This window comes from Silene latifolia, chromosome 6, assembly GCF_048544455.1.
Source record: "Silene latifolia isolate original U9 population chromosome 6, ASM4854445v1, whole genome shotgun sequence".
NCBI classification, from domain to species: domain Eukaryota; kingdom Viridiplantae; phylum Streptophyta; class Magnoliopsida; order Caryophyllales; family Caryophyllaceae; genus Silene; species Silene latifolia.
The window spans coordinates 11,529,678-11,553,048 of record NC_133531.1 but is presented as its reverse complement, the minus strand read 5'-3'; the positions used below and the strand labels follow the sequence as shown (position 1 = coordinate 11,553,048).

Genomic DNA, 23,371 nt, shown 5'->3' with positions numbered 1-23,371 from the left:
TTCCAACCAAGAACAAAAGAAGGAAGCTTGTTAATAATATGAGTGGCAGTAAGCAAAGCCTCTCCCCAAAATCTTTTAGGTAAACTAGCATGTAATAACATAGCTCTAGCTGTTTCAACTAGGTGTCTATGTTTTCTTTCCACCCGTCCATTTTGTTGGGGGGTACCTGGGACACTCTTCTGATGCATAATGCCTTTTTGAAGCATCAATTTTAGGCAAAACTCTTGAACAACCTCTGTGCCATTGTCACTTCTAACTACTTTCACAGTGGAATTGTATATATTGGACACTTGAGCAAGAAAGCCTTCAAAAACAGAAGCTACTTGATGTTTATATTTAAGTAAAAAGGTCCAAGTAACCCTGGAATGATCATCAACTATAGTGAAAAAATAAAAAGCACCAGTGATAGAGGCAGTTTTATAAGGGCCCCAGAGATCTACATGAATAAGATCAAAACAATGAAGTGCTCTACTGTCACTTCTGTCAAAATGAGATCTATGTAATTTGGCTTGAAAACAAGTATCACACACATATGATTTCAAATTCTTACAATCTGAAGCATCTACACATTGCATCTTGGCCAATGAAGTATGCCCTAGCCTAGCATGAAGTAATTCCACCTTAATGTGCTCCTTACATTTGACTACATTTGAACTAGCACAAGCACTTATTGCAGATTGACTCATGTTATTTGGAGTACTAACAGAAGATGACTTAACAGCAGACTTCACAACATCAGACTTTAGCTTGTACAGGCCCCTTTCTTGTAAACCAACTGCCACTTGACAGCTAGAAACAGGGTCCTGTAGCACACAATGATTCACAGAGAAATGAATCAGTAAACCAGTAGTAGCAAGCAGCTTCCCTACTGAGAGTAAATTGTGTTTAAACACAGGCACATATAGAGTATTATACAGTACTATCCCATTAGACAGATGTATATCTCCAGATTGAGTTACTATTTGCAAAGAACCATCAGGTAGACCTATTTTAATAGGTATTTTCATTTTATGGAGGTGTAAAAACAAGGCAGGATTCCCTGACATATGATCAGTGGCTCCTGAATCAATTATCCAGTCAGTGGAAGATTGAGCAATAGATGAGTGAGCTAAAGTGATACCTGCAAAATTCACAGAGGCATCTGAATTATCCAAAGGATTATCTTGCTTCCCCTGTGCCAAAGACATCATCTGATTATAGAAAGTAGTCAGCAAGACAGGATCAAATTGAACAGCACCAGCATTAGCATTATATGCTGCAGCATGAGAAGGAGTAAATCCAGCAGTCTGATGATGCATAGGAGGCCTCTGAGATGAAGTAGAGTAACCAGGAGTAAATGGAGGACCTCTGGAAGTAGAAGCCATAAACTGACTTGGATCTGGTGCAGAATTAGTGGAAGTATTCCCTGCAAACCGTGCCAGAAACTTCTCTCTTAGTTCAGGATGCTTGACGAAACATGTATCAATGGTATGACCTTTCTTCTGACATTGAGGACACCAACGCTCATCAACCTTTGGCTTCTTAGGATCTCTTTTCCAGACATTCCAAGGCTGCTTGCCAGCAGCTTTACCAGAATACATAGCACTAGCATCTTGAGTAGCATTGAGGCCATTTGTGATCAATTTTTGGCTTTCAACTTGCTGAACAATAGAATAGACTTTGTTGATTGGAGGAACAGGATCCATAGACAACACATTTGTGCGCAAATTCTCATAAGAGTCACCTAATCCCATGAGAAAGTTAATGACCTTCTCACGCGACATAATCTCAAGCAATTTCTTGTATAGATTGCAGCTACATTTCTCCATAGCTCCACAGCTGCATTCAGGAAGTTCTTCAAGTTCTTCAATATCATCCCAGTGTCGTTTGAGCTTGTTGAAATACTCAACGACAGAGGAGTTTTCTTGCGCAATGTTCTTCAATTCCTTTTTCAGTTGATATAACAAAGGTGCGTTTGACTGTCCATATCTTTCACAGATATCAGTCCACATTAATCGAGCAGATTTGCACGAAAGAAAACCTTCACGAAGCTCAAGAGAGATCGAATTGATTAACCAGCAACGAATCATATTGTCACATCTGAGCCACTGCGAGAACTTTGGTGAATCAAGCGCAGGAATCGACACTGTACCAGTAAGAAAACCACGCTTATTCTTCGTATTCAGCGCCATCATCACACCTCTGCTCCAGGACAAGAAATTCTTTCCAGAGAAAAGCGTTGAGGTTAATGTCATACTCGCATTATCAGACTGAGACAGAAATAGCGGATCATCATAGGGATTACTGTAGGAAGCTTCTGCATCAGTATCAGAATTTGGAGTAACGATCGTCATTTTATGTGATTTTCTGGTTTTTATGTGATTTTGAAGAAGAAATTGAAGAAAAGAGAGTTGAAACAACGAGAAAGACAAACAATTAGGCGAAAATCAGAGTAAAATGCGGAAGAATGAAGCAAGATATGCAGAGACAGGCGTTTAAACCTGCTCTGATACCATGTGAAATGGTGTCAGATGAACAGTGTTAACAGAATAACACAAGGACGCCATTGATGGAAAGCTTCAAGCTTATGAAGTAACAGAAATTATAGAGAGAAAGCAAAGAGTAAATAAAAGTTGTGTTGTATTGAATTAATTAGTATGAATGTACAAGTATGTGTTTATATACAAAATGTAGTCCTAGTCTACTCAGTCAAAGTTTGTTATGACTGGTCAAAGTTAGTTACAGCTGGTCAAAGTAGTTTGTTACAGAAAGAACATTCTAGAAGCATCATCCAGAGTCAAGGATGGAGGAGATGGAGTTGCTGTTGTGTGAGTCAGTGCAGGTGCATCTGTTCGTGCTGCTCAGTTGTTTATATGCAGCATTGGTTGATGCCTGGTTCTTGCAGTCTGATTCACACATAACTATTGGAACATTTAAGCAAAATCATTGAATTATTTAACGGCTTTATTTGCTACAAAGGCAACATTTTGAATGTCTATTTCTTTACATTTCTAATGTCTATTTGTGTACAATTAAACAAATTTACCCTAATTCATCCACGTGAGATTATTCTTTGAAAGTTTTCTGTATAATTTCAATTTTATAGAGTACAAAAGTATGTATATTAAATCTAACTATAAAATGAGACAAAAACCCAAGCTATCCATTTAATAAATGAACGTTTTATCAGACTTCATTTTCAATAAATTGAATCGGAGTTTGTCAATTATCTATCATGTTCACTGATGGAGCCAGAATAACAGGACGAACAAATAACGGTGTAAGGAAAACAAAAAAAAAAAAAAAAAAAAAAAGCTAAAAATCTTTAACTAATTTTTTTTGAAATTGTCATTCTTCAAATGAGGACAAGCTCCAAGCGCCTCTACTAGCCCTCCCTTATCTCACTACTAACCATGGTTAACTTTAACCTAAATTAAAGAAATTATTGTTGTGTTAATTATGTTCAAATGTCTCAACTTCATTAATACAAATGAACGTGCTCACAATTATTAGTAACTAGGAAGCATAATTATCACTCTAGAATTCTATGAATCTATGATCATGAAATTCAGATAATAGCTAGTCATGTGAGTTTTTGTGCTTGAGAATAAACAAATAATCATAAGAATGACCTAATCAAATTAAAAATGATCATAATTTTCAGTATTTTCAAATACTACAAATAAACATGGCTAGTGTAGTAGTGTACGTACGGCTTGATTGAGGCCGAGACGGCGGGAAATTGGTCTAATTGTACGAATAGTTGCTTAATTAAATAGGGGTCATACTAGATTATAGCTTAATTATGATTAATCTATGATTTTAGCTCCTAATTCTCACTTGTCTGCTAAATTGAGGCCTTCACGTGTTATTCCATTAATTGTGGACCATGCACTCATTTTTTTTACTGTTTAGCTAAATAGTAAATAGGTCATTTCCCCTTTGGTTAGGGTTTTTGCCAATCAACCAATTAAAATATTACAAATTCTTGTTTGAAACGGACATATTCGTTTTAAATATGGAAATAGTCAAATTAATAGATGAGAGAAAAAGTAAAATGACTCAAACGAATGACAATAAACTTAACTCATTTATCTATATGGAGTACTACTTAACCTATTTTATACTTAAAACGGATATGTCTATCGTAGATGAGATCAACTGTAAAATTTGTTACTGTATCTCCTAGAGTACCTACTCTCTTATGTAAGATGCTTAAATAGAGTTGATCACGGAATGGGATGGACCCAGTCACAAGGTTTTAGAAAGATAAAGGTCGAGTTATTGGAGCAGGTCCGGTTATGATCGAGTCAAGGAGGATCAATATTCAACTCTTACCTAACTTGAGTCTGGTCGAGTCGGTGTTTGGGCTAATCGGGTTGGAGGAAGAGAGTGACCTGATGGCGGGGGTCGGGCCGACCCACCCTCTTAATCAGTTATGCTCTGCATCATGAAAAAAATACACGATACAATTCTTTTTTAGGTAGCGTTTGGCAACACTAATTTCATTTGAATCTCATGATTTGAAAGTTGTAATTTGGAATGATAATTTGGAAATAACAGGGGGTTGAGGTGTTATTTAGAATAAGCTAAATTTTAGGGGAAAGAATTTGGACCTGGATTTGAAACAAATCCAAATCCAAAGATTTTGGATTGACAAACAATGAATTTGTGCTAAATACGGATTTCTAAATGAAATTTAGGTTCCCAAACAGGCTATTAAATACAACCCAGTGCGTTGTATACTGGGTTGTATTTAAGGAACTAAAAAGGGAAATAAATACTTAATACATATATTAATTGCATTATCTAATTTCTAAATTAATACCAAATTTAAAAAGTTATTAAGTTCTTAAATACAACCCAGAGTAGGTTGTATTTATCATTTCCCTATTTTATTTTATTTTTATAATAAAAAGACATAATTGTGACAAGCTTTGCCTAAATCTAGCTACTAATAATATGGTCGCGTAGTTGGAAAAATTTGCGTTCATATGACGTTATGTTCCTCGTATAGACGACGTCACTCACTAAACCATGTTTTTAAGTAGTTTGACCTCTATACGTCACTCACTAAACCATGTTTTTAAGTAGTTTGACCTCTAATTATAGGGTGGATTATTAAACAAGCCTAGCTGATAGATAGGCTTACAAATAAAATGTCATGAAATAGGGCGAATACCCAATTATTAGGCAGGAATGTATAGTTACGTATCCAAAGGCCAAAACCCTTTGGATTCAAGTCACATGATCTGAAATATGGACTCCTATTTAAGTTAGGTAAATTGTCACTTAATTTTCCTTAATAATTCTGTCCGATCATTTTGTCAAACGAGTAGTCAATTTTTGTTTGGTCTTATGTTTGGACCTAATTATTATAACAATTATGATTAAAATAATAATTTCAAGAAAGGATAGCGAAATAGTGTCATCGAATAGTAATATTTTTGACTCCCTTCGTTTGATATGATGAGGGGGGTTTCTCTATTTCTCTCTAGTTTTTATGAAGAATTGGACCATTCAGTTCAAGCCAATGGATATAAATTCATCTTACTCTTACTTAATAAATCCTCTTACTTAATAAATTCTCTGAAAATATTATTCATTAACACAGTATTATAGGTCAGGTACTGGACCCTCTAGTTTATAATCTAAATGAAGAAGATTCTATGGCATATGATACGATAGTCTTTTACTACAATTTTTGTATTTTTTGTGGTAAAAGAAGCCACAAATGCAATTTTGATGCTAATAGAATTCAAACTTGATCAGGTTATGAGTATTGTATCTCGTAACTTTACTAACTTATCTAATTGATATCTGCTACGATAAATTTGTATTTTTAAAAATTATTTTTTTAGATGGGATTTGGAGTGTATTAATTATTATTGATGGGATATTCTCGCATCATCGACCTCAACAATATTGAGCAAGGTCAAGGTATCCACAAAGAAAGTCAACGACTTAGACACCTGGCCGATGCATCCCATCGGCTGTCACACCCTGGTCCCGCCGGACAACTAGCCACCGAGACCCAAATCCGCGTACTCATATCCAAGACCCTCGGCGAGCCTCGCCACAGTCCATCGGCCGAGGGTACAACGGTCTTTTCACCTTTTGTCACGTGGCCACCTGGCCACTACGTGACAAAAGGTGAATGCCTATAAATACTCCTCAACCTTCATTGAGGAAAGGATCCACAAATTGACCTAATAACCACTATTCATCTGGTAATATCTTCCTTATCTCTCTACAATACACTCTTAGCCAAGTAACAACAACTTACCTCTCTAAGTTTACTGACTTGAGCGTCGGAGTGAGTACGCTCGGCCAAAGCCGAGCCCCGCCTTGTTCATCGTTTCAGAAAACCGCAGGGAAGGATTCCAAAGCAAGGACATCATTCTACTAGCTACGAGTGGTATCAAACATCTGCTCTGGAACTATACCCTGAACAATTGGCGCCGTCTGTGGGGAGAATCACTAAAAGCTAGTCACATTCATTCCCAAACAACAAAAACAAAAACACAAGAAAAACCCACCCCAAAAGCCAAGAGGATGTCAAAACAACATGTAGTCGTGACCGACGAAACCGAGCCACACCAGGATGATACATTTCACCATTCTGGAGTAGTGCAGCCCTCCACCGGAGGAGTAGTCCAACCGGAATTGAATGCCGATAGCGCCGACGATCGCCGCTCACAACCAGGTCACCATCATGGGACGGTGGTTGACATAGCAAAAATCAAGACACTCCTAGACCTGATTGGGAATGCACCAACTCACGCAGGCTCGCCGACACGAGCGGCGGAAACCGTCAAAAACCAGGGCCTGGGCATGACTCCAAGAAATTTGAACGAAGCAATCGGGAGAAGCGGACCCTATCAAAACGCCGGAGGAGCCCAGAGTGGTCGTGGTGAACATAAGTCCATCTCGCACTCGGGAGAGGACAGCGTCGCCGCCACACCGACGGGGAACACCCCGGGGGAACCAGCGAAGTCCGACTCAGGAGAGCCGTAGAAGAAGTCCGAGTCGAAGAAGGAGTCCTTCCCGCTACGAGGAGAGAAGCCGGACCAGGAACACGAGGAGTCGGTCGCCGCGTGTCATCCGACACGTAGTCAAGCAGCCTCTCAGTGATTATGTTCTAGAGACCGCCGTGCCACCCAAGCTGAAGTTACCAACGCTCACATACAAAGGAGATAGTGACCCAACCGACCACGCCGAGGCCTTTGAGTCTCACATGTCGGTATGGGAGCAGCCCGACGAGGTCTGGTGCCGGGTCTTCCCAACGACCCTACTTGGATTGGCTCAGAGTTGGTACAAGGGGCTTCCCGACGGCTCGGTATATTGTTTCGCCGACCTAAAGGACGCCTTCTTGGCCCAGTACTCTTGTAACAAAAGGAGGGCCATGGAGACATCGGACCTCCTAACTATCAAACAGGAGGAGGGCGAGTCTCTACAAAGCTACGTGAAAAGGTTCGACGGCAAGGTTCAACAGATTCGGAGATCAACCCCGAACCAGCGGCTTCAGCTTAATGAAAGGCCTCCCAAAGGGAAACTTAAAAGACGAGCTCATCAAACACGGGGTTTGGGCCTAAATGCCGTCGTCGGAAGATGACCGATCAGGCCATCAAAGTAGAAGACTACCACAAAACCTGGGTAGGCCCCAGCGAGACTCAACCTTCAGAAAAGAAAAGCCGCCGGGAGGACAGCCCGGAAGAAAGGCGCCGTGGCGATAATAGGTCACGGTCCGATAAACCCACCAGGAAACAGAACTCGACGGGCGCCGGGGAGTTCGGCACCATACTACCGAAAGCGACAATGATCACACCCCCTAGTTGTATCCGCGCAGAAGTCTTCGCCTAAGCGGGGCGAAGGTCGAGAAGTGGGAAAGGCCCCTAGGCCGAGGGGCGACGGTGACACAAGCCAATATCTGCGAGTACCACGGCTCCACCGCCACTTAACAACGATTGTCGACATCTGAAAGATGCCATTGAGGAACTGATCCGGAAGGGGAGCCTAGGCAAATATATTGCCGGCGGATCAAATAAGAGGCCCGCTTTAGAACGGAAAGGAGTAATTAATGTCGTCATCGGGGACGACGAGAGCGGCGAGTCCGCTCGTAGGTACAAACGGCACCTAAATGAGCTATATCAAGCCGTCAACTTTGTGCCCAACTTAGCAACCCCCGCTTCAAAGATCCCCGATATGACCATCGGAAAGAAGGATTACGAAGGAGTCGTCGCTCCTCACAAATGACCCGCTTACGTCCACCGGACATAGCCAACCACTTGGTAAAAAGGTGCCTAATTGACACAGGCGCGTACACAAATATTATGTACGGAGAATGCTTTCTTAGCCTCGGTCGAGGGTTGAAGACTTGACCCCTGTACCCCCAGCCCGTATGACTTCTCTGGGGCCGAGCATGGTACCCCCGGGATCAATCGACGCCGATAATGTTCGGAGAGCGAGATGCGACGAGCGTTATGTCGGAATTCGTGGTCATTGACGGTTCATCCGCCTACAACGTCCTCATAGGCCGAGACACCACGAGTGCGGGCCGACGCGTGATGTCTATCCGGCTCGACATTGATGTATGTCTCGGACCGGGGGGAAGCGCATAAACTCACCTCGAAGAGCGAGGACGACGAGGTGGTGAATATCCAAGTATCCGCCAGAGGGTGCAACCTGCAATCCTTCAAAGCGGCGAAGAAATCAGAAAAGGGGAAAAGCCCATCCTTACGACAGGATAGCAAATCCATGGATACCACCGTCGGCATGATAGAGGGAGCGGAGACCGAGGAGGTAGAGATTGATCCAGGCCGCACCGTGACTATCGGCGTCGACCTGGAACCGAAATTCGAGCCGCTCTCCTAGATCTCGCGAGGAAAACAAAGACGTCTTCGCCTACTCGGCGCCGAGATGCCGGGCGTGAGCGGAGGTGATCATTCACAAGCTAAACGTACTTCCCACCGCTCGCCCGTCAAGCAAAGGATGAGAAACTCCTCGGTAGAAGGATGATGCCATCAAGGCCGAGGTAGCTAAATTACTTGAAGCAGGCTTTATTATGCCTTGTACTTATCCTGAGTGGTTAGCCAACGTCGTGATGGTGAAGAAGTCATCGGGGGCATGGAGAATGTGCGTAGATTTTACCAACCTTAATAAAGCATGCCCCAAGGATTGTTACCCGTTGCCGCGGATAGATAGCTTAATCGACGCCACGGCAGGCTACACCATGCTGAGCCTGCTAGACGCCTTCTCGGGATATCACCAGGTATTCATGGACGAGGAGGACATGCCCAAATGCGCGTTCATCACCGCGAACGGCACATACATGTACAAAATGATGCCGTTTGGTTTGAAGAACGCCGGAGCAACATATACAAGACTGGTAGACAAAGTATTCCAGAGCCAAAAAGGGCGAAACATCGAGGCCTACGTCGACGATGCTATTGTGAAAAGCAAGTCCGACAAATGAGCACCGGCCGACTTACACGAGACATTTTGCTCACTAAGGAAATACAAGATGAAGCTCAATCCAATGAAGTGCAACTTGATGGTGTCCGGCGAGTAAATTCCTCGGTGTACTCGTCGGTGCCGAGGCATTGATGCCAATCCGGACAAAGTCCGAGCAATCCTGACTGCTGGGAGCCAAGGAATCGAAAAGAGGTTATGATAATCTTGGCCGGGAGAATGGCGGCCCTAGCCCGTTTCATCTCTCGGTCAGCCGACAAGAGCACCCCATTCTTCAAAATATTGAAAGGGAATAAAGACTTTAGGGGGGAGGAACAGAGCACGGCTTTCCAACGACTAAAAGCCCATCTTCGACTCTCCCAACTCGTCCGTGGCCGAGACCGGGGAGACGCTATACCTATACATAGCAGTTACCTCGGCCACGGTCAGTGCCGTAATCATCAGGGAAGAAGACAAGCAGCAACACCCAATCTACTTTGTCAGCCACACATTGTTGCCCGCCGAAAGAAACTACCCGCTTGTTGAAAAAGCAGCCTTTGCTGTCGTCATCGCCGCAAGAAAGCTAAAACCCTATTTCGATGCCCATCCCGTGACAGTCCTAACCGACCAGCCGTTAGAGAAAGCACTGGAAAAATTTGAACAATCCGGCAGACTCGTCAAGTGGGCGGTAGAGCTATCCGGCTTCGGCATTCAATACAAACCAAGACCTTCGATAAAGGGGCAAGCACTTGCAGATTTCCTGGCCGAGTGCACATATCAAGAGGAGATACACCCCGGTGTATGGGAGGTATTCACCGACGGATCCTCCACAACAAGCGGCCTTGTGCGCCGCATCCTTATCATCAGCCCAAACGGGGACGAGTTTGAGTACGCTTTGAAATTCACCTTCCCGGCCTCAAACAACGAATCCGAATACGAAGCAGTAATAACAGGGGTCGAACTAGCCAGAGCCGCCGGAGCAGAACACATCGTGTTAAAGACAGACTCACTGTTGGTTACCAACCAAATCAGAGGAGAGTTCGAGGCGCGAGACGATGGGATGGTAAGATACCTGGAAAGGGTAAAAGACGACACAGCAAAATTGAAGTTCTTCAAAATTCAGTGCATCCCCAGGTCCGAGAACAACCGGCCGACGCTCTCTCCAAACTTGCCACCAACCATCAAGAACATCACCAACCGTCGGGTAGATATCGAGGAATACGAAGAGTATCACCAAGGACGTCGACATAATGGGCAACGTAGAGGCCGAGACAACGTGGATGACTCCGATAATGAAGTACAAAGTTACAAGTGAGTTACCGGAGGACCGCAATCTCTCGGCCAAGATAAAAAGAATCGCCGCAAGGTACTTGGTGTTCGAAGGAGAACTATACAGAAGGTCCGTAATAAGACCACTCTTGAAATGTGTCGATCCAACCGACGCAGAGCTAATCGACAGAGATTCACGAGGGCATATGCGGACACCACATGGGGGCAAGAACGCTAGCCCACAAAGCTCTCCGAGCCGGCTACTTCGCCCACCATGCTTCATGACTCGAACGAAGACCAAGAAGTGCGCAAAACCGCCGGATGCATGCCCCGGTGATTCACGCTCCTTCCCAAGACCTACAACCGGTGCTTAGCCCCCTCCCCTTCGCACAAAGGGGGGGATGGACATGCTAGGGCCATTTCCAACGGCCTCGGAGGAAGGAAGTTCTTGATCGTCGCCGTTGATTACTTCACCAAATGGGTTGAAGGCGTAGCGTGCGGCGAAGACCACGGCCGTCGAAAGGTGATCTGGGAAAATGTTATAACCGTTTGGATTACCCCAAGTCATGGTATTTGACCACGGCCGGGAGTTTTGGAGTGACCTAATAATGAACTGGTTAGAAGAGCTTGGCATCAAGTTTGCATACTCCTCCGTCTGCCACCCACGAGCAACGGACAAAGGAGGCGACCAATAAAACGATCCTCAACGGTTTGAAGAAGACAAAGGAAGACCTTAAAGGAAGGTGGGTCGATGAACTACTCGGCGTCTGTGGTCCCTACGGACCACGGAGAAAAGAAGCAACGGGTACTCCCCTTTCCACTTAGTCTATGGATCCGGCGATCCTACCAATCGGGCGGCGGTGCAGGCATTCGAACGGCTACCTTTAACCCGGTCGAAAATGAGGAAGGCCTTAAAGCCTCCCTAGATCTGGTCGAAGAAAGCCGGGATACAGCACGCCTCAACTTAGCAGTATACCAAAACCGTATGAGAAGAGCCTACAACCGAAGAGTCCACAAAAGGGACTTAAAAGTAGGAGACCTAGTCCTAAGAAAATCGGCCGCCACCAACAAAGGAAACATTCACGGTAAATTGACGGCCAATCGGGAGGGTCCCTACAAGGTGGTCGAAGAAATGAGGCCGGTACATACCGGTGACGACATGGAGGGTGTGCCTTTGATGAGCCATTGGAACACCGACAACTTGAGAAAGTACTTTGTGTAGCGGCGGAGGTGTCCAAACCCAATGTGGACACCCCAACGTGTGATCTTAAATAAGGAAACAACCAAGTTTTTCATCCAAGTGCTTGTCCCCTCCATAGTTGTCCAAACCCAATGTGGACACCCCAAAGAGAAGAATTGCTGCCGAGCCATAACCCCGTTACCTTGGCAATTGGCCGAGAGCGACGGGGACACAATGACCGGTGCGCTAGAAGAATTGCTTTGTAGAGCCATAACCCCGTTACCTTGGCAATTGGCCGAGAGCGACGGGGACACAATGACCGGTACGCTAGAAGAATTGTTGCCGAGCCATAACCCCGTTACCTTGGCAATTGGCCGAGAGCGACGGGGACACAATGACCGTACGCTAGAAGAATTGCTTTGAGCCATAACCCCGTTACCTTGGCAATTGGCCGAGAGCGACGGGGACACAATGACCGGTACGCTAGAAGAATTGCTTTCGAGCCATAACCCCGTTACCTTGGCAATTGGCCGAGAGCGACGGGGACACAATGACCGTGCGCTAGAAGATTTGCGCGAGCCATAACCCCGTTACCTTGGCAATTGGTCAAAGGCGACGGGGACGCATCGGACGGTACGTAAAAGACGTTACTCAGTTGAGATATGCATTCAAACCGCCTCGGCCATACCAAAGGTAAAAACAAAGGCACTCAATTAATAACGCAAAAGGACAAACAAAGGTGGTTGATCAACGCCTCGGCCAAGCCAAAGGCCAAAAGGATAAACTTTGTTAAAAGAGTTGAGAGAAGAATACAGACGACGGCCGTCCCCATAGGGGCAAGCCTAAACACAACCTACCAAGAAAGTTTTTTTTTTTTTTTTTTTTTTACAAACAAGGAAAAAGAAAAGCAAAAGATTACAATCATATCAATTGAAGCGCCAAAAGATGGCAGGGAGGAAAGGCTCAATAGTTGGCCCCCGAACAGCTAAGGCTATCCGAGACGCCGGGTGAGTTTGGTGACGACCGCCCGTCTCCCTATGCCCGATGTCTTTCCTCCATCGTAGGCAAGGCGTCTCGGATGGCCGGCTCAAAAGAAGGCCCGACATTCTCGGCCTCCTTCTCGCCCCCTTTGCCTCATAGGCCGCCTTGCCAACGCAATCCGAGCGCCTTCGCCGCCTCCTCCTTCTCGGCGGCTCACGCCTTCCGACCTCGGCCATCTCATCAAGGAGTTGGTCATATTTATCCCACGGAAGCCATCGGGGGACGGAGCTCCCCTCCACGAGCTTCCCGATTGCCGTCTTCGCCGCCTCCTCGGCCTGGTCCCGAATTGAACGCACATTTTAGGAAGGAGATCATCTTGCGATGTCAATATCCTTCTCCTTTTGGGCAATGATAGCCTGTGCGTCCCCAAGCGCCTCCGCCTGTCTCTGGAACTGATCCTTCCACTCATCCCTTTTGGCAACCACGGCGTCGTAGGTTTCCTTATACCTATCCCGCTCCGCCATCATCTTCGCCGTGGCACCATCAGCCTCCTCAACCTTGGCCCTCTCGGCCTTCGCGCTTCTCAACCTCCTCCACACGCTTCTCGGCAGCAGCCGAGATCGTGCTTAGCCTTCGCGGCTTCCCCCTCGCAGCGAGAGATCAAGCTTGAGCTTTGCAATCGGTGGCCCGATTGGGCCGCGGCCTTTCTCGCTCCGTGACGAGGGAGCCGGCTAAACGGATCCACTTCCCCAACTCCTTGTATAATCTCTTACCCTCCGCCACGAGCTCGGTGGGAGGAATTTCTTGAGTGAGGAGTCAACGGTGATATTTCTATCACCCGCCTTTTCGTGGACCTTCTCGGTCGCTTCTCCGGTTGCCGTTCACCAAACGCCTACGCTGCGATGATGGATCTACAAAAAATTTACACAGAGCATCCATGTCACCATGCATTGATACATCGGAAAGTCTCATCGGGAACGCCAACGAACCGGCTAAATCCGAACCACAAGTTAAATCCGTCACGGTTTCGACCCTCTTATGCGGAGGGTCAGTGGAGGCGGTGGATCCTTCCTCTTCTTCGGAGAAGGGACCTTAGCAGCGGTCACCTCCTCCTCGCAATATTGATCACCTCCACAAGAACCTTTTCGCCACCGGGCCGAAGAAGGAGTTGCCATTGAGACAAATGCCGCCGACTTGACGCCGCCTTCTTCGCTCTTTTCGACGCCTACAAGAACCCGTGCATGGGCCGTCTCCGATCCAACCCCTAGTCTGCTTTTCCATGATTTCGTTGGGGGATAGCCTGCGATCTTTCGAATCAGCCGTAGGGCGCAGATTGACAACCTTACCGTCCTTGTCAAGCCCTAGCCTATTCAAGTCCTTCTCAGACAGATCCCGCCCAAACCGATCTGCAAGAAATCAAACAAGAGTTACATAAAGGAAGTAAAACAAGGCTCTGAAAAAGGAACATAACAAGCGAAGGTGGGCCTCACACCGACCCCACTCACCCCAAATTGAGGGCCGGTATGAGGCCGACGCGATAGCATCTCATCCTGGATAATAATCTGAGTCGGGGCGCCATCCCTTCTTAGCATCAAACAACGCACCACCCGCTTCTCATCCACGATGAAGGGGGACAAACGAAGCGTCCATCTTAACTTTGCCACCCCGGATGACGTGTTTCTCATACTCATCCGGGTCTCGCACCGTAAGTGAACGGGGCTCGGAATGACCGAGGCAATGGGTAGTCATCCGCACTGGACATACACCCATCGCCCTGGCCGATCTTTGCAAGAGGTGAGTTTGTTCACGAGACGAGCCCTCCGCTTTACGCTGTACCACCCCACTTTGCCGGATTTTGACGGCCGAAGACTATGGAGGCGGCGAAACAAGTTAACTGATGGGACCTCCCCCTAAAAAGACAGATCCATACAAAGCGACTATCGTCCTCATGGCCAACGGATGCGCTTGGGCCACGGCGACGTTCATAGCTTTGATAATGGCCATGACGTGCTCATTCAAAGGAAACCGGAGCCCGTACTCCGGATGCCTAATGTACACGCCAATATGACCGGGGAGGACAACAGACCGCCACCCTCCTTAGGGATAACAATCTTATACCCCTCACCGAAGGAGAAATGATCTCCGAAAAGAGTCTCTCCGGAACTGCTTGCGAATTTATTTGTAAATGCACGGTCGAGGCCAGTCGTGCAGGCCTCACCATGATCCGGGACAGCCGTCCTTCCACCATCAACGGCAGCCCCCAGCACCATCATCATTAACAGCATCAGCATCATCCTCATCCTCCAACCCCTCCACGAGGGGCGAATTAACTACGGGAGAAGGAGACCTAGGCCCCCGATATCTTAACGGGACGGCCTCTAGCATCCCCTCCTCGTCGAGACGCGGCGAGGAACCCCCAGGCGCAGAAGCACTGGTCCCAGCATCAGCAGAAGACATGTTCACAACAAATTACCAACGAAATAAAAGAAAACTTGTTTGTTTACCTCAAAGAAAAAAAAAACACTCGCCGGATCGAAGACCAAAGATTGGAAGAAAAGAAAGCCCTTGAAAGTTTAGAAAGAGGAAGATTTTGGGAGAAAATTTTGAAAATTTGGGGAAATGAAAGTAATGGCCAAAATCACTTAATAATCGCCTATTTATAGGAGAAAGCCCATGAAGAAGGACCAATCGGGCACGACCCGTGAACCGTCAACCAATCAAAGAAGCGGACACGTGTCGGGCATGCAACCATGGAACGTCAATCGTTGCAACGGTTGAACGTCAATCAATGCTACGATTACAAGCGTATTCAACACGCCCATTCACATCTCTTCTCCCGTTCATCTCCCACCGAATTCCTAGGCACCGCTCTCCGCCGGCCACATGATCGACCAAGCCATGAAGCACCGGCCGGGGACAATCGAAATAACCGACTCTCGGCCCGGTCTCGGCATCATCATTCTTTCCCACACTCCGGATACCCTTTACGCATCCATGTGGAGGGGGGATATGGTAGGCCTACGAATGATCAAGCCGATGCACCAGAAGAGGCCGACGCAGAAATTTTTGCAAAATACTTGCGCAGAATATACGCTCAACATACACCGAGCCCATGCCACGGCATAGACTACGCTGGGGCAAATTGATGGGGCATATTCTCGCACCGTGACCAAGTCAACAATATTGAGCAAGGTCAAGGGTATCCACAAAGAAAGTCAACGACTTAGACACTGGCCGATGCATCCCATCGGCTGTCACTGGGTCCCGGCGGACAACTAGCCGGCCCGAGACCCAAATCCGCGTACTCATATCCAAGACCCTCGGCGAGCTCGCCACAGTCCATCGGCCGAGGGTACAACGATCTTTTTCACCTTTTGTCACGTGGCCACCCGCCTCACCACTACGTGACAAAAGGTGAATGTCTATAAATACTCCTCAACCTTCATTGAGGAAAGGATCCACAAATTGACCTAATAACCACTATTCATCCGGTAATATCTTCCTTATCTCTCTACAATACACTCTTAGCCAAGTAACAACAACTTACCTCTCTAAGTTTACTGACTTGAGCGTCGGAGTGAGTACGCTCGGCCAAAGCCGAGCCCTCAGTTTGTTCATCGTTTCAGGAAACCGCAGGAAGGATTCCAGCAAGGACATCATTCTACTAGCTACGAGTGGTATCAAACATCTGCTCTGGAACTATACCCGGAACAATTATAAACTCAATAAATTGGTGGAGTAAACAAGAATAGAAAAAGGAGAGGAAAGAAAATAAAAAAACAGGCTTTATGTCTGTAGATGAAAATAATGTCAGAGAACAATTACAAAGAACGAAGAAGTGGGTCCATTTTAAATGATGCCTGTCATAAGATCATGGCTTCATCGGGTGGGGAAGGGGCCGACGGCCAATATCTCTACCAATGTCGATCAATTCGATTACATGTATTAACCCCGTTTGTGTTTCACAATGGACTAGTACTAATTTTTGTTTTTTAGTAACGACATTATTATTCATTATAAGTCAATATCCTTATTCAAATACTCTGTATATCTTAATTGTAAAATGAATAGTAATCAATTTCATTTATAAGGCAAAAACAAAATCCTTGGATATTAACAAAAGATTTGTTTTTATCTATGTAAGTTGCGTGTATTTATAACCAGTTATAATTTCTTAAGAGAGATTTGTTGTATTTGATTATCTTAAGATAACACACCGTTGTAATGATGCTTGAAAAAGCAATGAAATAGAATCACCGTGTTTGAAAAAGAAAATGATATAACTAGGCATGCAAGGATGAGATTCGTGTCGTGCTGATAAAATGGAAATGGCGGCCTAGGCACAACCCATGGCCATGGTGTGCCATGTTGTCTGTGATTGGGTGTGCCCAAGCATTTTCTCTACTTTAGTCGTACCTAGGTGGGTCGTGTCGTGCATAGGCTAGCCATTTTTTCTCAAATTTTAATTTGATCGAGGCACGACTCATGGTGTGTTGTACCTTGTTATAATATCGTGTCGTGACAATTTGAGCCATATATATATAGTCCATGATACAACAAACCAGCTCAACAATCCGCGTGCCACTTCCATCTCTACCGCTGACTAAGACGACATACAGTGGTCAAATGAGCAACCAACAAAACGAACCCACTATGATAAGATTTGCTTATGTTATTAAGATGTATGCTGCCTAATCGACTTACAAAATATCGTTCTCATATATAATGATAACTAACTACTCCCTCGAGCTCGAAAATTTGTTTACCTATTACATATTTTGGTGTCTCATTTATTTGTTTTCCTTTTCTATATTGAAAACGTTTATGAAGGGTAATATCTTTGATTATAAGATATAGTCCACTTATCATTTAATAACAATACTCACGAATGATGTCTCCTTTCTCCTTGTTCTTTGTCCAAAACCAAAGATAAACAAATGAACGAGATCGAGAAAATGTTTTCCTTTTTAGCTTATCAAGTTATCATCATCTAAAAGCATTGACTTGATTATGTACAGTAGGGTAGCAGGTAAGCCATGATTTTAACTTATTTAAACTGAATGTATAATGGTATGAATAAAACTCGAAAAAAAATTGAAAAGTGTAACAGAAAAACTGAAAATTTTTTATCCTACAACAAAGACGTCTTTGCCAACCCTTCTCTAACTCCACCTTTAATTCTGTCTGTTTCCCCTGGCTACGTTTTTTAAGCAAATGGAATCATCGGTTTGCAAAAATTCCCCTATATAATGGCCATATTCTTTTCGGCTAAAAAAAAGTTAAATTGGACTGAATGCAACTGAACTGAACTAAATAGAGCTAACGCGGGAGTTAATTTATGAGGAGTTAACGTTGAACTGAATTGAACAAAACTAAATTAAAATAAGTTTAAATTAAGTCAGAAAGTACACAACAAAGTGTTGAATAAAACTCGTGTTCATGCTTAATTACTTATGATAATCATCATTTATTCCTAACAATGCAAGGTAATTTACTAATAATGAGTTTGAATATCTTTTCAAATGTCGGAAAAAGAAGAGCGGGTTTCTCGGGGCGTATACGGACGAATGAGCTAAAAAGCTGATTCCATGCCACGTGTAATTCCTCTATCCATTGGATTCCTAATCTAACGCTTCACATCTTACGTTATTTCTGCAAACAATTCATGGCACTGCTACATGCCTACATCAACTGTACTCAAGTCGCACTTGTACGAGTACTAGTAAAACAGCAAAATTAAAGCTATGAAGTCCTCTACAATTTACTAGTTTAATTTGGAGTTGATCAATTGATCTAGATCGATTAGTGAAGACTTCATTTTAGTTCGTATTCTTAAAACGATAGATGCTCCCTTTATATCGGAATAAAGTTCATAATCTGTGTCATAGGAATTTAGTACGACAAGAATGTATGGAGAATAGATGTAAGTGAAATACATCAAATTACCTCTCTTTAGTAACAACGTGAATAACTCGGGAGTAAAAATAAATATAGGAAATTGCAAATCCTTTGTGTGAAAGTTTAAAAAGGAAATGGCAAACTTTATCGTGACACAGAGGAGTCGTATTTTGGTTAGTTTAATAAATTTGTTTGTGTTTGATAAAAATTTTGCTCATAAAGAATAAAAAAAGAAAAACAAATGATTTGGAAAAAAAAATACTATTTTGAGCTTAATTTTTTTTTTATTGATGTGAATGGGTTAGGGTTTATTATTTTGGTAGAAGTTTTAATTAGGTTAAAAGAGTTTGCTATTTTTGGTCAATACCAATTCTAATTTAGATTAAAATGAATTTCTAACCTGTAAAAAGTTATGTAGATTTCTAGTACATAATTTAATTATTGTACGGATTATTAAAGAAAAAAAATTATGTCTAAGTTTAAATTATCTTGTAAAAATAGAGATGATTAAATACGGGTTTTTAAGTTATAACTGCTAATAGCTTGTCCATTGAACCCTCTGGTGGCTCCTTTATAAGCAAATCATCAAATTCTTAACGAGTTCAGAAAAACGAGTCTACTTAAATTATCACTATGGTACTACCTGTATGACTGTATCCACTTTTTTTTGTTAGACAAGTCTTTAGACACCTCCCGTATTACTCTATGATAACATAATGTAAAAGTGTAAACCATAAAACCATGAAAACTCATTATCACACCACTAATTCTTGTGTAACAACTCTATACATAGGTGTTAGGCCCTATTCTTTTAGACTGAAATGTATCTGATTTGAACTGAACTGAACTTATAGGATCTCGAATCGAATCAACTTATAGGATCTCAATCGATCTTAACTTATAGGATTCGAATAGAATTGATCTTATAGGATCTCGAATCAACTTATAGGATCTCGAACTCAATCAACTTATAGGATCTCGAATCAATCAATCAAACTTATAGGATCTGATCTGAACTGAACTTATAAGATCTGATCTGAACTTTAAGTTAAGTAACTTTAAGTCCAAAAGAACAGAGCCTTATTGTCTAACCATTTGATAAAAGACTTAAGACTCTGTTCTTTTTAATTTGGCTGCTAAGTGCTGAATTGAACATAACTAAACTGAATTAAGTTGAGCTGAATTTAATTGGATAGAGATGAAATAAGTGTTAATTTGGGAAGAGATAAGATAAGCGAGCTGAATGAAGCGGAAATAAACTAAGGTGAGTTGAACTGAAATGAGTTAAAATTAAGCGAGAAAAACCAGACCTATTTTTCAGCAAGTCTCCCTTACGACGGGTATATCCGTAACAAGCTTGTGATGGGTCAAATACTATGCAGGGTAGATAAGACAAAAGAGAATACTATTCCCTAGAAAATTTGCTTTTGTCTTATCTCCCCATGTGGATTGTATTTACTCCGTCGCAAGCTTGCGACGGATATTTCCGTCACAAATGAGAATTTGTGCCGACTCTTATCACACATTCACTCATTGACACAACTTATTGTAAAAAAAAAAAAAAAAAAAAAATCAGAGATAAAAGCAACTCAGAAATCCATCATAAAGAAGTAGAAATAGTGAGAGGTTGAGAAACCAAAACAAGCAAAACAAAAACAGTAAAACACTGTATATGTAAACAATAAGAGAGAGAGAGAGAGTTTTTGTTGTGTTTTTTTTAAGAGCTGCAGTTCATGGCGGCGGTGCAGTTCTTGCTTTTATTGCTCCAACTCTTGTTCATTACATAGAAATATTCAACACAAAAAACACAAAAAAACACAAAAAAATAACAACACAACATTTACAACTTACAACAACGACAACAACCCATTTGTTTCTCAAAATTAAATCACACTCTCTTTACTTTCCCTTATTTTGCCCTACTTAACCAAACACACCTCTTCTTTTGCACCTCCCAAAAACCACCCAAACCCGAATACAAACAAATTAACCAAACCCAACCCCAACCCTCTTTTAAATGGATTTTGATTTGATATTCCCAACTAAGAGAGTTTTTTTAATTACTAAATATTCATCATCATGGCTACTTTCTTCTCACTAGGTACTCCGGGTACTGAAACCGGGTCTCAGCACCCGGACCCTAATAATAATAACAATAATAATAACAACAACAACAATAATAATAATAATAATCCGGGTGTTTATGAGATCTACCCTAAAGGATCATTTGAAATATGGCAACAATACGTACAAGTCCACCATCACCACCATGCACCCCCACCTACCAAATTTCACCTCCATCATTCACCTCATTTACTTTTAGGTGAACCCTCTTCCACTAATTTTTACCACAGTAATAATTCCAGCAGCAGTAATAATACTAATACTAATAATAATAATTACAATAATTATAATAGTAATAGGTTTTATAAGCAATTAGGAGGAGGAGGAAGTGGTGGAATGAATTGTCAAGATTGTGGAAATCAAGCTAAAAAAGATTGTACTCATATGAGGTGTAGGACTTGTTGTAAAAGTCGTGGTTTTGATTGTCCTACTCATGTTAAAAGTACTTGGGTTCCTGCTGCCAAACGTCGAGAACGCCACCAGCAGCAGCTCGCAGCTTTACAACAACCGCCACCACAGGAAATGGTTTTACGTGGTGGTGGCGGCGGTAGCGGGGAGAAAAGGTTGAGAGAACACCGTGCTGCTGCTGCTGCTGGTGGCATTATTAACGCTAACGCGTCTACAGGTAATAATTACCTGATTTTCCCATTTGACTTTTCACCGTCTCAGAAGCCACTTTTTTTCAAAGTGGTACCTAATATTATATTTTTTTTGTTAACAATTTTGCGAAAAATCTATGTAATTAAAAGATTTTGATATTATATTATATTTTTTTAGGTTATTTATTTAAAATTTGAGTTTAAATGGTGATTTGTGAAGTATTTAAGAAAGATTTATTTGAGAATTAAGAGGGAAAAAGGTTAAAAAAAAAGGTGAAAAAGATGTAAAGTTTGTAAGATTATTATGATGGAAGGGAATTTTTGTGAGATTTGATTTATAAATACAAACAAAATAGAATGATGGAGGTTAGGAATTTTAATTTATTGTGCGTGATAGAAAAGATTGATGGATTTGATCTACTCATGGAAAATGTGGATCATTATTGTTGAAATTATTGTGTTTTTTTTACTGGCATTTTGTGTTTTTCTGTGAAATATCATGCATCAAATTGTCTTTCAAAATATTTTGTACTAACTTGAATAATAATTTTGCTATTTACTACCCAACAATTTTACTTGTATCAATCACTTGCATGTTCATTAGTCCAACTCCACAGTGATTTATATCAAAAATAAAGACTTTGCTTTACTCTTTCTTCCCTTTTATCACTCCATGAAATAATAATCCATCTTATTTTAATTATAAGCGGGTTTTATTTTATGAGACGGTCTTAATCTATGAAACTAATCACTACAAAGAATTAACATTTTATGATTACTCATTTGTTCCTAGGTTTCACATTTTATGTTAATTTTTTGGTACTAATTTTCCCATTATTTTATTAATTATTATTTAATTGTATGAGACGGTCTTACCTGTAAACCAAATTACGGAGTTAGTATAACATTTTATTATTACTCATTTGATCCTAGGTTTCACATTTTAATCCATTTTATGTTAATTAGTAGGTAATTTTGTTTTTCATCTTTCTAAATTAATTTTTTGGTTAATTTTCCCATTATTTTATTAAATATTACTGTATTTAATTAATCCTAAGAAAATAATGGTTGTGACACTAATTATGCATTTATGTACATTTTTTTTTGTTGGGAATTAGGGTTAGAGCTGAGCAATTTCCCACCAGAGTTCAACACACCGGCGGTGTTCCGTTGCGTTAAGGTAAGCGCGATGGACGATCCAGAAGAACAATACGCTTACCAAACCGCGGTTAACATAGGTGGCCATGTATTTAAAGGGATCTTATATGATCAAGGCCCTGAAAACCGTTATGGTGGAGGTGGAGAAAGCTCAACATGTGGAGTAGGCAGCTCTCAGCATCAACAAAACCTAATGTTGACCGGCTCAACGGCCGCTATGACAACTGATTTAATGGGCGGTGTTGGTGGTGGTGGCGGAAATGTAACCACAGCAAGTTTGCTTGATCCAATGGCTAGTAGTAGCACAATATATCCTACTCCTATCAATGCTTTTTTGGCTGGTACGCAATTTTTTCCACCTCCAAGATCTTGAAGAAATCAAGTATGGTGACATGCAATTATATTATTACATCAGTAATTATTGCATGAGACGGTCCAATTATGTCTAACATATCTATATGATGTCTATGATCTTATGATCACAAATTATTATTATTATTATAATTATTGCTAGTCTAAGATCTACACATTATCATTCTCTATGTGTTGCTTTCTCCAGGTAATTCTAACAAATTATTATTATCCATCATTGTTGTGTTGTTGAAGAATTGTGGAATTATTTATTGGTCTAGGTTGTTTATTTCTTTTTTGTTATTGAGAATCTCACAAAAATGATATTCTTATTACTATGTTCCTTTCTTCTTTGTAGGAGTATATCATCAATATTATTGGA

The 23,371-nt window shown here is 42.3% G+C and overlaps 1 protein-coding gene across 1 annotated transcript; it reads left to right on the top strand.

Annotated features, from left to right (window-relative positions):
- The first annotated feature begins 20,390 nt into the window (after window positions 1–20,390).
- LOC141586333 (protein SHORT INTERNODES-like) lies at window positions 20,391–23,371 on the top strand. Its single transcript, XM_074407528.1, has 2 exons — window positions 20,391–21,506; window positions 22,599–23,371. The coding sequence occupies exons 1-2, from the start codon at window positions 20,837–20,839 to the stop codon at window positions 23,009–23,011; spliced, it is 1,083 nt and encodes a 360-aa protein (XP_074263629.1). The 5' UTR covers window positions 20,391–20,836; the 3' UTR covers window positions 23,012–23,371.